The sequence below is a fragment of the Triticum urartu genome, chromosome 4A (assembly GCF_056163025.1).
Source record: "Triticum urartu cultivar PI428250 chromosome 4A, HENAU_Tu73, whole genome shotgun sequence".
Taxonomy (NCBI): domain Eukaryota; kingdom Viridiplantae; phylum Streptophyta; class Magnoliopsida; order Poales; family Poaceae; genus Triticum; species Triticum urartu.
This window is the reverse complement of record NC_141876.1, coordinates 576,297,983-576,316,163: the sequence shown is the minus strand read 5'-3', so window position 1 is coordinate 576,316,163 and position 18,181 is coordinate 576,297,983. Positions and strand designations below refer to the sequence as shown.

General features: G+C 45.7%; 1 protein-coding gene and 1 pseudogene across 1 annotated transcript; both read left to right on the top strand.

Moving 5' to 3' along the window:
- The first annotated feature begins 5,604 nt into the window (after positions 1-5,604).
- On the top strand, positions 5,605-7,957 carry LOC125554903 (uncharacterized). Its single transcript, XM_048718283.2, has one exon. It carries the CDS (start codon positions 5,639-5,641, stop codon positions 7,817-7,819), a length of 2,181 nt encoding a protein of 726 aa, XP_048574240.2. The 5' UTR covers positions 5,605-5,638; the 3' UTR covers positions 7,820-7,957.
- Positions 7,958-10,552: 2,595 nt separating this feature from the next.
- Positions 10,553-13,692, top strand: LOC147976760 (uncharacterized; annotated as a pseudogene).
- The last annotated feature ends 4,489 nt before the right edge of the window (positions 13,693-18,181 follow it).

The window sequence follows — 18,181 nt, the reverse complement described above, 5'->3', positions numbered from 1 at the left end:
TGCCCGCGGTTATGGGCAGATGGGAATTTGTTAATGTTCGGTTGTAGAGAACCTGAAGTTGAACTTAATTAAAATGCACCAACCGCCTGTGTAACCATGATGGTCTCTTTCCGGCGGAGTCCGGGAAGTGAACACGGTGTTGGAGTAATGTTTGACGTAGGTTGTTCTAGGATCACTTCTTGATCATAGTTTCTCGACCGTGCTTTGCCTTCTTCTCGCTCTCATTTGTGTATGTTAGCCACCATATATGCTAGTCGCTTGCTGCAGCTCCACCTCATACCTTTTACCCTTCCTATAAGCTTAAATAGTCTTGATCGCGAGGGTGTGAGATTGCTGAGTCCCCGTGACTCACAGATACTTCCAAAACCAGCTTGCAGGTGCCGTTGAATCATGCAGATGACGCAACCAAGCTCAAGGAGGAGCTCTATGAAGATCTTGTCCTTTGAGTTGTTCCGTTTCCAGTTGATCAGTAGTGGAGCCCAGTTGGGGTCGATCGGGGATCTGTGCTAGCATTTGGGGTAGTCTTCTTTTATTTTGGTTCCGTAGTCGGACCTTGAGTGTATCTGGATGATGTAATGCTTTATTCATGTAATTGTGTGAAGTGGCGATTGTAAGCCAACTATGTATCTCTTTCCCTTATGTATTACATGGGTTGTGTGAAGATTACCTCACTTGCGACATTGCTTTCAATGTGGTTATGCCTCTAAGTCGTGCTTCGACACGTGGGAGATATAGCCGCATCGAGGGCGTTACATGTGTGTACGCAGACGCACGTCGTCAAGCATCGATGGACTCCGAGGACGTTGCTCGTCCACTCAAGAAGGCATCGGGTCGTGCTCGTCCATCCTATGCTGGGCAGGACGACCCTGACTACGAGGCCGAACTCCATGAGGAAGATCTCGTGCCTGTTCGCTCCACGACCAAGTCGAAGAAGAAGAAAGATGTCGCTGCCTCAAGCTCGGCAACTACTGGTCTTGTTTTGTCCATGGCCAACCCCACCAACTGTGGCTGTCATTTTGTCAATTATCAGCCCATGGACCCATCTGAGCATGCTGCTTTAAGGAGTGATGTCAACCAATTTGCTGCTCCTGCAAATGCCATCGATCCTCGTTTTCGCACATTGGTTCAACAAGACATCTATCAATCCATCATTGCTCATCTTGGTTTCTCTCCTCAGCATCTTGTGAACTTGGGTTTCATTGAGAACAATCCTTCCAAGTTCAAAGGTGTGTTGGAGAATATTGATGGCATGGGGCTACGTCATGCTATGTCTCTTCATTGTGATTGGAATGAGGCTGCCATTCGGCAATTCTATGCCATGTGTTTCTTCCATCCAGACCGCTCTATCACTTGGATGACTCACCACTCTCAGTTCACTGTCACCTTCGAGGAGTTTGCTACTACTTTGGGCATGCCTGGATCTGAGGCCTCTCTGTTATGGATCCATGAGGTGAACCCCAAGTTTGAGGCCATGCCCATCAGTGCATGTGGTTGTCTCGTCATGCCTACCACTCAGCTATCCGCAGGTCAGCAACACAAGGAGCTTAATGATATCTCGTATCTTTCGTCCCAAATACCGGTGGTTCTTCCAGTGTATCCTCAACTCCATTGCTCCCAAGAAAGGGGATCGTGGAATGGTTCGGTCCTATAGCACTTATTTGATGTACTACTCTAGGAAGGCTCCTGCCCGTCCCATTGACATGGCAGATTTTCTTTGGAACGAGATTCGCATGGCTAGTTGTCTGAAGGTTCGTACACTTCACTATGCTCCTTTCATTCAGATAGTCATCGACTCGGTCTATCCTTGTCCCATTGCCAAGACATCCACACACTCCATGTGGATTCCACATGATGAGTCTTCCAGAGGGAAGGCTCTTGCTCTTTCTTGTGTCGAGAGCTCTTCTCGTCACACTAAACCTTTCATGAAGCCTTTTGACCGCCTGGCTCGCTTTATTGGGAAGCCCCATAAGGCTATCTTTGACACCTGCTGCTACACCGCTACTCACATTGTTACCGAGGAGGTTCGCCGTATCTCTGAGGCGAATGCACCAAGGGCTCGCCTCCGTGCGCGTCCTGGGAGTCCTGTCGAGCCAGATGAGCCTATTCCTGATCGGCTTCCTCTTTCGGATGTTGACTTTCCTTCTGCCGCGGATTTTCCCGAGTTCTTCCTTCTCTCCACTTGGCTCCGGATCATCTGGGCTTGTCCCCAGATCGTCCGGAGCTAGATCTGGATCATCCGGATAATGCATACAGGGGCCATCGTTTGGCACTGATTATAGCCGGATCATCCGGACCTTGTCCTGGATCGTCCGGGTAATATTGCTCCTTGCATCACAAAACTTTGGTGGATGAAGCCGGATCATCCGGGCGTTCATTCGGATCATCCGGGCTTATGTCCAGATCATCCGGGCTGTCCTCCGGACTATCCAGCCTCCACACAACTCTGCTTCTACCACTTACATCCGGGTCTATAGCCAGATCATTTGGACGCTGTCCAGATCATCCGGATGGTCCTCCAGATCATCCGGGCAAGTCAACCTCTGCTCAAAACGGCTCCAATCTATTGTGGGTATAAATAGCTCCTTACCTCTTTGAGATAAGGCTGAACACTCCACTTCCAACATGCCCCAAGAACACCTGTGCTCCCTCTCTCTTGCTCACCCATGAAATCTTAGATCCCGGTTTGATTCTTGAGAGATTGAAAGAGTTGTTCCAATCAAAATAAAGATCTTCTCCCTCTCCTTCTTGTGACCGAAGCAAATCGTGATTTGAGCAAGTCTTCAGTTTTCTCCCTTGGATCTTGTTACTCTTGGAGGTTGGAGACTCCTAGGCGGTAGGAGTCTTTCGGTGAGGAATCGATCATTGTGATTACCCTCCGGAAAGTTTGTGAGGGTTTGGAGACCACCCCAAGGTCTACCACTAGTGGTTGAGAAATGCCTTCGTGGTGTTGTCTCAAAAGGAGAATAGGGTCAGCCTTCGTGGTGTTGGTGTGCCTTCGTGGTAACATCCACCTCTCTAACGGTGGTGTAGCTTTCCTCGAAGGAAGTGAACATCGGCATACATCCTTGCCTCTCGGAGTTGCGGTTATTCCAAACCCTAGCTTCCTACTTGTGGTTACTTGTCTCTAAGTCTTTATGTATATCATATTGTGCTTGCTTACTCACCTACTAGTGTTACTTGTTTACCTTGCTTAGCTCTTAGCATCACATTTGCAATTGTTAGGCTCACTTTCATCTTCCACATTATTGCCTAAAATTTCTAAGTAACAATTAAAATTTGTAATTGTACCTATTCACCCCCCTCTAGGTCCATATCGATCCTTTCAACAACGTCGGTTTTGGTCGTCGGGGGCGGTGGTGGCCGGCGCTAGGAGCCAAAGGGGAGGTGTCGGTGAGCGTTGGGGTTTTATTGCGAAGCTATCCTGAATGCCACGAGGGCCAGGTAAGAAGCAGGACGCGACACCCACGCGATTCCAATACCTGCCATACGGGTGCTCTGGCCGCACTCTGAGCACGCATGCAGGGTGCTCGACGGATTGCCCCATCAACCTAAAAAGTTTTCCGAGGCTGAAATTTGGCAGGGTGGTGTTCATGGCATGGTAAGGGTGATGGACAAGTAGGTTTAGCCATAGGACCACTCGTTATTTGTATATTCTGGAGTTGCAAGTTTCTGTCATGCCCACAAGCTGTTGGAGAGAATGACACTGCTATCTAGGAGCCATTGCTGGACATGATAATTGGCAGGATGATGTATCGTTTGATGAAAGTGATGATGGCAAGGTTGATTTAGCAAAAGAAGAAAATTTGTAGTGCAAAATTGAGTGAAATTCAGTTCTGGATCAAAACTAGAGGTCTTTATTTGGGCAACTATAAAGATGCAATTGGGGCTGATTTTCTAGACTTAAGGTTTTAGTTTGGAGGACTATAACATGGACAAGTTTCAGAATTTATTAAGCAATGTTTAATGTAGTTGTAGTTAAATGCTCAAGTTGGACCGAAGTTGAAAATGGGAAGCTGTGCTCAAATTTTTCAAAACACCATGATGGGGTTTTTGCCTAAAAATGATCTGCAGGCATCAGATGACCCCTCATAATTTTTGTGGAATTTTAAAAGAATGATTTGAAATAGTTTTAGTGCAACAGGAGCATTTCAAAGTCTGAAAATGCTATTAAAAGAATTAGTTTGGGCAAATTTTATTATTAAAATATTTCCTACTGGATTCTAAAAGTTAAATGAAATGATTTAAGAAAACTTTCAAAGCCCACAATACTTTCAAAAAAATTCTACATGGAGGGAAGAAATTTAGAAAACAAAAAGCAGAAAAAGTTCTGAAATGAGAGAAGTGCATTTTTCAACCCCGAACTCTTGCCCTACTCTAATTTACAACCCCGAACTTCAATACCATCTAAATTACAACCCTCAACTCTCAAAACCGGTCAGGATTCAACCCTTCCCTCCTTGTTGACTGGTTTTGACCAGGGGCGACCAGTTTTGACCAGTCAACGGGTCCAATCAGCATGCCACATCAGAAAAAAATTCAAAATTTCAAGAAAATATAATTAAAAATCTGTAAGATCGAGAAAAAATCTGAAATAAAATTTCCCGGGAAAAAAGTTTGCGAAAAAATTTCGAGAACTTTTTCCTGTAATTTTCAGGAAAAAATAAAAATAATAACTTTTTTTGGAAATTACTTTTTCTAGAAATTTTAACTTTTTTATTTTACATTTTTAAATATTTTTCTTGGGAATTTGAAATTTTTCCCTGGAGTTTTTTTATTTTAAGTATTTTTTGGTTTTTCATGGAAATATTGATAATTTTGTTTTTTAGAAATTCGTTTTTTATTTTTCCCTGATTTTTTCCTGGAAATTTGATTTTTTCTAATTTCTTTTCCTGGATTTTTTTGATTTTACAGATTTAATTTTTTTACTGACGTGGCATGCTGACTGGACCTGTTGACTGGTCAAAACCGGTCAACAGAGAGGAGAGGGTTGAATCCTAGCCGGTTTTGAGAGTTGGGGGTTGTAATTTAGACGGCATTGGAGTTTGGGGTTGTAAATTAGACCAGGGCAAGAGTTCGGGGTTGAAATATGTACTTCTCTCTTCTGAAATCAACAAAGGACGAAATACAATTCAAAATTTATCTGTGGCAAAATTTCACATAATAAAAACATGGTTAAAATTTTTGGGTGTTACAGCTGGCGAAAGTTTGCCAGCTATGGGGGCCTTTTTTTTTTGCTAGGTTCCAGAGAGCTTTATCTCTTCTGCTACTACGATTACTATGTATGCCAATGGGCAATGGCAGAACCGAAAACAAAAAATCTAGAGGCCATTAGGCACGCCCCCTCCCTGCTGCTGCTGCCGCCTTTAACAGCAATATTCTCTTGTAACAAGAAAAAAGGAGGAGAGCGTCCATCTCAGAATCTCTCCAAACGGACACTCACCCTCATGCACGCAAGCAAGGAACCACCACGTTCAAAATGCCTCCGATCATCCTCGGTTCCTCACATGCATGCATTCCGCGCCCGCCTACAAATAGTAGTACCGAGGTAGCGCCTAGACGCCACACATCACACTCGACCAGTGCATGCAATCATCACCACACGCATACTACATAGTGAAGCAACAGCACTTTGGAACCAATGGATCGTCGCGCTACCTTGGCCGCCCCGAGCATCCGCGTCAAGATCCCCGACCAGCTGCCCACGCTGTTCGAGCCGCAGAAGGCCACGCCGTACCCGCGCACCACCCGCTACGGCAGCACCGCCGAGGCCGAGGCTGATGGCGACGCGCCGCCGTCGCCGGAGCACTGCCTCACCGTGCTGGCCCTGCAGCTGGCCGTGCTCGAGAAGGCGGCGACCGGGCTGGGCACGCTGGCCTTCGTCTGGGCCACGGTCGTGCTGCTGGGCGGCTTCGCCATCACGCTGGACCGCACCGACTTCTGGTGCATCACGGGCCTGCTCCTCATCGAGGGCACCCGCATCCTGGGCCGCAGCCACGAGCTGGAGTGGCAGCACCACCAGGCCAGCCAGGCCCGCTCCGCCGTCCCCGCCTTCTTCTGGATGCAGCTGCTCTCGGCGACGGCGTGCGTCTCCCTCTCCCTCGTCCGCCTCATCCACCAGCACTACGGCGGCACCGAGGACGCCCGCTCCAACCGTGCCGCAGCGCTCAACATCTTCTACGGCCTCGCGCTCGCCGAGGCGCTGCTGTTCCTTGTCGAGAAGGCGCTATGGGAGTGGAAGGTGGGCCACCGCCGCCTCCTCCAGGGCGTCGCCGACGACTGCAATCTCGCCGGTGCCTACGGCCAGGTCGCCGTACGCCGCTTCTTCTACGACTCCTACTCGCGCTGCCTCAACGGCAGCATCTTGGATGGCCTCCACATGTGCCTCGTCTCCTACGCCGACGACCTCATCACTGCGGGCTCGCACGACGAGCAGAGCCTTGGCGCCGGCATCCTCGTCGCGCTCGCCGAGTCCGACCGCTTCGCCGAAGCCACGCTCCGCAGGTTCGGCGTCTCCGCGCCCACCATCGAGCGCCTCATCGAGATGCTCAGCTGGAAGGACTCCTCGGAGCGCGATGTCCGGCGCTCGGCGGCCGTCGTCGTGTCCATGCTCACCGGGAGGAAGCTCGTCGCGCTCCGCATCACCGGCATTCCAGGCGCCATCGAGTCCGTCGCGTCGCTGCTTTACGCCGATCTCGACGAGCTCAACATCCTCGGCCTCTCCATCCTCAATAAGCTGGCGCACGACCACGACAACTGCGACAAGATTGGCAAGACCAGGGGCCTCCTCGAAAAGATCATCTCCTACTCCAGCATCGACCATGCGCTGGCGTCGACCACGCCGAGGGACATGAGGCTCAAGGCGGTCAAGAAGTCGCTCCGCGTGGTCAAGAGGCTGGCCGGCGCAACGGGGGACACCGGGAAGCTGCTCCGACGGGAGCTCACCGAAATCGTCTTCACTGTGAGCAACGTCAGGGAGATCCTGCAGAGGCACGACAAGAAGGTCCAGTCGGAGCTGCACCAGCTGGCCATCGAGATACTCACGAGCCTCGCGATGGACGAGGAGACCAGGGAGATCATCGGCGGGACGGGGGACGTGGTGAGCGTGCTGGTCACCACGTTCTTGCCGGGGGCGTTTGCGAAGGAGTGTCAACAGGCGGACGCTGTCCGGGTGGAGGCCGGCGAGGCGCTCGCAATTCTGGCCCTCGAGAACAAGAAGAACTGCGCGGCGATCATAATGGCTCTTGGCGGAGGGATCGGGCTGCTCGTTGATGCGCTGAATGACCCCCTCGTCGTCGTCGGTGCCGCCAGGATCATGCACAACCTCTGCTCCTACTCCGGCGACGAGTGGCAGCTCCCTCTGAGACGGGTTACCGTCAGTGCCGCCAAGGTGCTGAGGTCCATCACGGTGGAGAAGGGCAAGATCCTCAACATCTTCATCGGGCTCGCGGCGCAGATGCTCCGGTTCGTGGAGCCCGGGGAGCTCCGGGGGAGCCTCGACGCAGCGCGCGTGGTGGACACGGTGCTGGCGAGGTCCCTGGTGCAGGTGCTGCGGGAGTACAGCCGCCCGTCCATGGACGTGCCCCGGGCACGACGGTACACCATAGAGCTTGCCATTGCATTGATGCAGTCGGACGCACGCTACGTGGCCCTGTTCGTGGAGCTCGGCATGGAGAGCGAGCTGGGGCGCGTGGCCATGACCACCTCTCAGCTGGAGTGCTTCAACGTCTTCTCTGGCAGCGTCGGGCTCAGCCGCCGCGACACCAGCGTCTGTTCCCTCGTCAAGTCAGCTTTGGAGCTGATGAACAAGGGCTGGAATTAAGACCTGAAACTACCACATATATATACTGCAGATTGCTATGTTGTACTCTTCTTTTTCTACTATGCATTATGATTTGTTACTCATCGTGTATCATCTCTCGCTACTCACACTAGAGTAGTGCATTCTGTAAAAATATAATGTGGCATGTTAAGTGTACAATCAATGTAATATCAATTTAGTTATAATAGACCGCCATAAAAATGTTAATCGTATTAACACAACTAATCATCAACCCATGCCATTGCACGGGCTAGTAAGAAAAGGACGACGATAACTGCCACACGTGTGTTCGTTAAGGGGTCTGCTGCCCACACGTTTTGTGTGGTGTTAAGAGGACCAGCCCACACGCTTATGTGTGGGCAAAACAACTAGCGCCCACACGCCTTTTTTTTCCTTGCGGTCCCTCTCACATGCCTACGTGTGGGTAAAATGCATAACGCCCGCACGACCTCTCTCAGCCACCTACCTCACGGTCCTGCACGCCCCGTGTGACAGTCACCACACGTCCCCGCAGTTGCCATGGTCCGGACCCTTTTCAATATACGTTTAACTGCAGTTGCCATGTCGCTGAAGTACAGTTGTCACGTTGGACAACTAAAGTTGTCATTGTTTCTCAACTGCAATTGTCATCTCAGGTCAAGTGCTAAATGTCGTTTTGGACAACTGCAGCTGTTGCCATGTAGGTCTGGTTTACTATAGTTGCCATAATTTGAAAACTTTAGAGGTTGCCACCTACTAACACTAAGCAGTTGTCATGTATGGTCTGATTTACTACAGTTGTCATGATTTGAAAACTTTAGGAGTTTCCACCTACTAACACTAGGCAGTTACCGTGTAGCACTACAAAGAGACACGACAAAACAACATGTTCGGCTAAAAGAGAGAGTTGCCATCTGCTTACAAGCACACTAGGTCAGTTGCCGTGTACCCTGCAAAACACATGTCAACTGACATGTTCGGGTAAAAAAAAGAGAGTTGCCATCTGCTTATAAGCACACTAAGGCAGTTGCCATGTACACTGCAAAACGCATGGCAACTGGCAGCTTGGGTGTGGGAGAGAAGACGGGCGTGTGGGCGAGATGACAAATGCCCACACACCAGCCCTTGTGCGTGAGTGAAAACAGACGTGTGGGCGAACTGCTAAACGCCCACACACCGGCCCCTCCGTGTGGTGAAACGGACGTGTGGGCGACTGGGTGAATGCCCACACACCAGCCCAGTCCTACATGGCACCACAAACATGCCAAGATTCGTGCATCCATAAACGGACACAGATCCACACATGTGGGCGAGATGCAAACGCACACACGTGTGGGTGTTAGTGTTTCCGTAAGGAAAACATAGATAGAGAAGGCTCCCCGCTATACAATTATTTAGCTATTACTTCACTAGTAAAAACCAGAACTTTGGTTGAGGCCAGGATAAGGGCATTAATCTCGGTTCACTTACGAACTGGGACCAAAGGGTGCATCAGTCCCGTTACGTGAGGCCAGGGCGCCGGTCGGGCCTCAGGGGCCATTGGTCCCGGTTCGTCCGACCCCTTTGGTCCAGGTTTCAGACACGAACCCGGACCAATGGGCCTCGCTCCTGGCCCAGCACCTTTAGTCCCGGTTGGTGGCTGGAACCGGGACACCAACCGGGACCAAAGCTCAGTCTTCTGTCCCGGTTCTAGCTACCAACCGGGATTAAAGATATGCCTATATATACCCCTGCCCTTGCCCGCTCACTCCTCTGTTTTTTGGAGGGCCGGCGTGTACATGTATGTGTTGCTCTAGCTCTCACCTCCTATGCACATGAGGTGTTCGATGAAATGGCCGAGCCACACTTAAGCTTTCTCCTCTCCAAACTCGACCTCAAAGCTTCATTTCCCTCAAGATTTGTCTAGGTTTGGCGGTCCGTCCTGTCCCGTACCCGTCCTAACTGCCATCGATCGCCCGCGCCGATCTCATCGCCGGCACCACCCTGGTGAGCCTCTTGTTCTTATCTTCTTTGTAAAAGAAAAAAATGCTTACTTGTATGATTTAGATAGATACTTGTATAATTTTCTTACTTTTATTATTGTTTGTTATTATATAGTGCCATGGTTTTGGTATCCGCCCCCGTCGGCCCTCGTCCTGTCTATGATTCGGGTCTGGTATATTATTGTTTATAACTATTTGTTTCATTTGGTGTTTATGACAATTATTTAACAACGTGACATAGATGTTTTTATCTAGGAGGTATGTGAACCAGAAATTTCAACCGACCCTCTTGTCGAGAGGTTAAATTTAGTTGAAAAAACAATTACTTGAAGAAAAAAATGAAAAGAATTGAGGAGGAGAAGATGGAATTGGAGTTGCATGTTGCCGATGTCGTCGATGATCACAAGATCAAGATGGATGCAATGCGCTTGAAGATTAGAAAGATTAGAAAATATGCCATTCATACTGAGGCTTGGTATCATTATGCCGTTGGATCAATTGTTACCTTAGTTGCGATTATGATCGCATTTGTTGTTGCATTTAAATGTTTTACGTAGTTTCAATGTATGTTTTAATTAGATGCTCTAGAGAGCTATATGTTGTTCAATGAGAACTATGTATGAACTTTATGTATTTATTTTTTCAGTAAAACATTTGATCACTATTGTACTTTGGTTTTAATGTGATGATGAACTTCTATTAATTTGGTCACTTCTCTATTCAACATGTTCTGTAATGGTTTTTGATACACTTAATTATATAATGCATGCAGATGAACCTGCAATGGACGTACGGTGACCGACGCACCTCTGAGTACATTAAGGGCCTGCATGATTTTCTCGAAGTGGCTGAGGCAAACAAGCAGAATGGTTTTATGTATTATCCATGTACTATATGTGGGAATATGAAGGATTACTCTGACTCGAAAACCCTTCACGTCCACTTGCTTGGGTTTCATGCCACACTATAATATTTGGACCAAGCACAAAGAAAGAGGGGTTATGATGGAAGACAATGAAGAAGAAGAGGATGATGACAACTATCCCCCCTGAATACGGTGATGCTAAAACGGGGGAAGCTGAAGATCAAGAGGAACCAGACAATGTGCCCAATGATGATCTTCACTGGGTCATTGTTGATGCAAAGAGAGAATTCCAAAGTGAAAGGGAGAAGTTGAAGTTCGATCGCATGTTAGAGGATCACAAAAAAGGGTTGTACCCAAATTGCGAAGATGACGACACAAAGCTCGATACCACACTGGAATTGCTACAATGGAAGGCATACAATGGTGTATCTGACAACGGATTTGGGAAGCTACTAAAAATAATGAAGAAGAAGCTTCCAAAGGATAACGAATTGCCCGCCGGTACGTACGAAGAAAAGAAGGTTCTATGCCCTCTAGGATTGGAGGCGCAGAAGATACATGCATGCCCTAATGACCGCATCCTCTACCATGGTGCGTATGAGGATTTGAATGCATGCCCGGTATGTGGTGCATTGCGGCATAAGATCAGACGAGATGACCCTGGTGATGTTGAGGGCGAGCACCCCAGGAAGAGGGTTCCTGCCAAGGTGATGTGGTATGCTCCTATAATACCACAGTTGAAACGTCTGTTCAGAAACAAAGAGCATGCCAAGTTGATGTGATGGCACAAAGAGGACCGTAAGAAAGACGGGAAGTTGAGAGCACCCGCTGACGGGTCGAAGTGAATAAAATCAAGGGAAGGTGGGGGGACTTTGCAGGTGACGCAAGGAACGTATGGTTTGATTTAAGCGTAGATGTCATTAATCCTTTTGGGGAGTAGAGTAGCAATCATAGCACCTGGCCCGTGACTCTATGTATCTATAACCTTCCTCCTTGGTTGTGCATGAAGCGGAAGTTCATTATGATGCCAGTGCTCATCCAAGGCCCTAAGCAACCTGCAACGACATTGATGTGTACCTAAGGCTATTAGTTGAAGAACTTTTACAGCTATGGAATGGAAAAGGTGTACGTGTGTGGGATGAGGACAACCAGGAGGAATTTGACCTACATGCGTTGTTGTTTGTAACCATCAATGATTGGCCTGCTCTCAGTAACCTTTCAGGACAGACAAACAAGGGATATCATGCATGCACGCACTGTTTAGATGACACCGAAAGTATATATTTGGACAAATGCATGAAGAATGTGTACCTGGGGCATCGTTGATTTCTTCCGACCAACCATCAATGTCGAAAGAAAGGCAGGCATTTCAAAGGTGAGGGAGATCATCGGAAAAAGCCCGCACTCCGTACTAGTGATCACATACTTGATATGATCAATGATTTACAAGTAATCTTTGGAAAGGGTCCTGGCGGACTATCTGTTCCGAATGACGCTGAGGGACGCACACCCATGTGGAAGAAGAAATCTATATTTTGGGACCTACCCTATTGGAAAGACCTATAGGTCCGCTCTGCAATCGATGTGATGCACGTGACGAATAATCATTGCATGAACCTGCTAGGCTTCTTGGGCGTGTATGGGAAGACAAAAGATACACTAGAGGCACAGGAGGACCAACAACGTGTGCACGAAAAAGACGGCATGCATCCAAAGCAGTATGACGAAGGTCCCGCCAGCTACGCTCTTACCAAAGAAGAGAAGGAAATCTTCTTTGAATGCTTGATCAGTATGAAGGTCTCGTATGGCTTCTCATCCAATATAAAGGGAATAATAAATATCCTAGAGAAAAAGTTCCAGAACCTAAAGTCTCATGACTGCCACGTGATTATGACGCAACTGCTTCCGGTTGCATTGAGGAGGCTTCTACCGGAAAACATTCGATTAGCCATTGTGAAGCTATGCGCATTCCTCAATGCAATCTCTCAGAAGGTAATCGATCCAGAAATCCTACCAAGCTTAAAGAATGATTTGGTGCAATGTATTGTCAGTTTCGAGCTGGTGTTCCCACCATCCTTCTTCAATATCATGACGCACGTCCTAGTTCATCTAGTCGACGATATTGCCATTCTAGGCCCTGTATTTCCACACAATATGTTCCCCTTTGAGAGGTTCATGGGAGTCTTAAAGAAATATGTTCGTAACCGTGCTAGGCCCGAAGGAAGCATCTCCACAGGCCATCAAACAGAGGTGGTCATTGTATTTTGTGTTGACTTCATTCCTGACCTTAAGCTGATTGGTCTCCCTCAATCGCGGTATGAGGGGAGACTGACTGGAAAAGGCACGCTAGGAGTGGAATCAATAATATGTAGGGACGGGCATTCTTGGTCTCAAGCACACTACATAGTTCTACAGAATTCTACCTTGGTGACCCCGTATGTTAATGCACACAAGAATATTCTGCGCTCCAAACACCCGGAGCAGTGTGACGACTGGGTTACATGTGAACACATCAGGACTTTCGGCAGTTGGTTGCAAACACATCTCATGGGTAACACCACTATTGTAGATGAGCTGTACTCGTTGGCCATGGGACCATCTTTGACTATATTGACTTACAAAGGGTACAAGATAAATGGGAGTACATTTCACATGATCGCCCAAGATCAAAAGAGCACCAACCAAAACAGTGGTGTCCGCTTTGATGCAACAACCAAGAGGGGAAAGGACACATATTGTGGTTACATAGTGGACATATGGGAACTTGTCTATGGACATGATTTTAAGATCCCTTTGTATTGATGCAAATGGGTCAATCAGTCAGGAGGCGTGGTACAGGTAAACCCACAGTACTGAATGACAACAGTGGATCTGAACAATCTTGGGTACACAGACGAACCAACGATGTGGCACAGGTTTTCTATGTGAAGGACATGCCTACCAAACCGAGAAAAAGAAAATATAAGGAAGCGAATACATCATACGATGAGCCAAAGCGCCACATAGTTCTTTTAGGGAAAAGAGACATCGTGGGAGTGGAGGGCTGAAAATAAGTGATGTGGCTTTGAATGGTTGAAAATTGATGATGTGGCTTTGAATGGTGCATTTTGAACACAGAAAAATTCTGGGGTTAAAATAAGTTCAAAAAATGAAATCCCTTTGTAATAGATGAGTTTTCATCCGAAACCCTGATACTTTGAACGAGATTCCATTTTGTACAGGAAGTGCATCCAACTTTTGCCGTAACCCTTTCAACCTTTTAGCACATGCTATGTGGGTGAAATGATGATACCATGGCAACTTTCAACCTTTTCAGAGTTCATTTTTAGTGTTTTTCAATTTCAGGGTCATTTAGCTAAAAAAATCAGTAAATGCATGAAAAATACAAATGAAGTCAAAAAGGGTTGAAAATTGATGATGTGGCTTTGAATGGTGCATTTTGAACATAGAAAAAGTTTAGAGTTAAAATAAGTTCAAAAAATGAAATCCTTTTGTAACATATCAATTTTTGTCTGGAACCCTGATACTTTGAAAGAGATCATGCCAACTTCGAGAGTTCATTTGTTGTGCTTTTAAGTTTCAGGGTCATTTAGCTCAAAGAATGAACTAAAAAGCTTTTATAAAACTCTAATAGCAATAAGAATGAACTAAAAAGAATCAATTAAATATAATATTCTTCAATGGCAAAAAGAATCTACTAAAAAGAATCAAAATAATATTAGCTAAAATGATCGAAGTATTAATTTGTTAAAAAGAATGAACTAAAAAGAATCAAGTAAAATATTAACTAAAAAGAATGAACTAAAAAAATCAACTAAAACATTAACTAAAAAGAATCAAAATAATATTAACTAAAATTATCAAAGTATTTATTTGTTAAAAATAATGAACTAAAAAGAATCAACTGAAATATTAACTAAAAAGAATCAACTAAAACATTAACTAAAAAGAATCAAAATAATATTGACTAAAATTATCAAAGTATTTATTTGTTAAAAAGAATGAACTAAAAAGAATCAACTAAAATAAAAATCTTTAATAGAAAACTAAAATAACAAAAAAAGAAATGCCCACAAACTAAGCCACAACGGTCTGCATACGACTAGAAATCCAACTACTAGTTGGGCCAGGACGCAGGCCCATTGTGCAAATAGGGCCCACAGGGCAGACAGAGGTCGGTTAGGCCCACATGCCTGCTTTAGAGAGGACTCGACGTTGCAGCCATGAAGGGGCTTATAAACAGGCCCGAGCGCCCTTCGCTTGGTGAGGTGGGACTAAACATCCAACCGCACTGCGGCTGTGCCAAGCACAATCCTTTGGTCCTGGTTGGTGGCTCGAACCAGGACCAATGCCACCCTTTCGTCTCGGTTTGAGCCACCAACCGGGACCAATGCCACCCTTTAGTCCCGGCTGGTGCCACCAACCGGGACCAAAGGTCTCTGCTTCCTGCCCTTTGGGTTGCTAAAATTGACCTTTAGTCCCGGTTGGTGGCACCAACGAGCTACCGGCCAACCATCTCAGCGGCACGAAGATCCTTGCTTCGACGCTATCTAATGTCGCTTGCAGCTATGTTGGTATTTCCCCAAAGAGGAAGGGATGATGCAGCACAGCGGCGGTAGGTATTTCCCTCAGATATGAAACCAAGGTTATCGAACCAGTATGAGAACCAATCAACACAACATAAACAGCCCCTGCACACAAATAACAAAATCTCACAACCCGACATGTTAAAGGGGTTGTCAATCCCTTTCGGGTAACGGTGCCAGAAATTGGTGCGTGACGGTGAAAAGGTTGTAATAGATTGGATAAATAGATCGCAAATAAAATAAAGTGCAGGAAAGTATTTTTGGGTTTTTGGATTAATAGATCTGAAAATAAATGCAAATAAGTGTAGATCGCAAAGGCAAATAATATGAGAAGAATGACCCGGGGGCCGTAGGTTTCACTAGTGGCTTCTCTCGAGAAAAAAATAGCAAAGCAGTGGGTGAACAAATTACTGTTGGGCAATTGATAGAACTTCAAATACTCATGATGATATCTAGGCAATGATCATTATATAGGTATCACGTCCAAGATTAGTAGACCGACTCCTGCCTGCATCTACTACTATTACTCCACACATCGACCGCTATCCAGCATGCATCTAGTGTATTAAGTTCATGGAGAAACGAAGTAATGCAATAAGAACGATGACATGATGTATACAAGTTCTATCTATGTAGAGATAGAACCCATCATTTTATCCTTAGTATCAACGATACATACGTGTCGTTTCCCTTTCTATCACTGGATCAAGCACCGTAAGATCGAACCCACTACAAAGCACCTCTTCCCATTGCAAGATAAATAGATCAAGTTGGCCAAACAAAACCCAAATATCAGAGAAGAAATACGAGGCTATAAGAGATCATGCATATAAGAGATCAAAGAAACTCAAATACTTACATGGATATAAAAAGATAGATCTGGTCATAAACTCAAAGTTCGTTGATCCCAACAAACACACCGCAAAAGAGTTACATCATATGGATCTCCAAGGGACCATTGTATTGAGAATCAAGAGAGAGATGAAGCCATCTAGCTACTAACTATGGACCCGAAGGTCTACAAAGAACTACTCACGCATCATCGGAGAGGCACCAATGGAGGTGGTGAACCCCATCTGAGATGGTGTCTAGATTGGATCTGGTGGTTATGGACTCTGCGGCGGCTGGATGAATATTTCGACGACTCCCCTAGTGTTTCTGGAATATTGGGGTATTTATAGAGCAAAGAGGCAGTCCGGGGGGCACCCGAGGTGGGCACAACCCAGCAGGGCGCGCCTGGGCCTCCTGGCACGCCCTGGTGGGTTGTTCCCCCCTCGGGGCACCCCCTAGGCGCAACCAGTGCCCGTTATGTTCCTTATGGCCCATAAAAATTCTATGTGAAGTTTTAGGGCATTTGGACTTCGTCTGATATTGATTTTCTGCGATGTAAAAAACATGGAAAAAACAGCAACTGGCACTTGGCACTATATCAATAGGTTAGTACCAAAAAATGATATAAAATGATTATAAAATGATTAAAAACATCCAAGATTGATAATATAACAGCATGGAACAATAAAAAATTACAGATACGTTGGAGACGTATCAGCATCCCCAAGCTTAACTCCTGCTCGTCCTGGAGTAGGTAAGTGATAAAAACAGAATATTTGATGTGGAATGCCGCCTAACATGTCATATCATATTTCTTTTCTTTATAGCATGGGCATTTGGAATTTGAGTTGTTCAAAGCAATAGTCTAGTTTTGACATGATAATTTAAATACTCAAGCATATCAACAAGCAACCATGTCTTCCAAAATATCAATGCTAAAATACGTTATCCCTAGCCCATCATGCTCAAACGTTGATCAATTCATGAAACACACTCGATTATTAGCTACACCCAATACTTAAGTACGATCATATTGCCTCCTAGTTGGTGCTTTTATAAGGGAAGATGGAGACTCAAATTCAAAAATAAAAATTGCATAAAGTAAAAGAAAGGCCCTTCACAGAGGGAAGTTGGGATTTGTAGAGGTGCCAAAGCTCAAAGCAAAAAACTTAGAGATAAAAACATTTTGGGAGGTGTATCCATCCCACCAACAAAAACGACTTAGAGTTCCCAATACTTTCCATGCTTAGATATATCATAGGCGGTTCCCAAACAGAAAATAAAGTTTATTCCTTTTTCCACCACACTTTCACTTTCCATGGCTAACCGTATCCACGGGTGCCCTCCATACCAACACTTTCCAAGGAATTTATTATTTGGCAACATAAACTAAATTCATTTTTTTGCATTTCAGGACTGGGCATCCCTAATGCCTTTGCCTTACTCTCGTGCAATGACAAGTGAATAAACACTCATCGTGAGAATAACACATTAGCATGGAAAATATTAGCCACCCCTCATCGCTCCGCGAGCGAAAGAAATACACAAAATAGAAGTTTATTTTGAAAATTAGAGATGGCACATACAAATTTGCTTAGAACGGCAAAAGAATACCGCATATAGGTAGCTAGGTATGGTGGACTGATGTGCCAAAACTGGTTTAAAGGATTTTGGATGCACAAGTAGTGATCATACTTAGTGCAAAATGAAGGCTAGCAAAAGTGAGAAGAGACCAACCAAGAAACGAATAATCTCATAAGCGAGCATTGAGCATAATTAACACCGAATAATGCACCAGAAGTAGGATGTAATTTCATTGCACAACTATTGACTTTCGTGCTTGCATAGGGAATCACAAACCTTAAGCATAATTACTCATCAACATAACTCGCATATCACATCATCATATCTCAAAACTATTATGAGGAATCAAGTTTATTTTGTCCAATGATCTTCATGAAAGTTTTTATTATATCCTTCTTGGATATCTATCACTTTGGAACTAATTTCATATGTTGCAATTGCTTTTGACAAGGTCAAAAAAACTTAAGTGAAGAACATGAGCATAAAATTTCTTTCCCTCAAATTAATTTGAGTGAATCAAGAGATAATTTCTTAA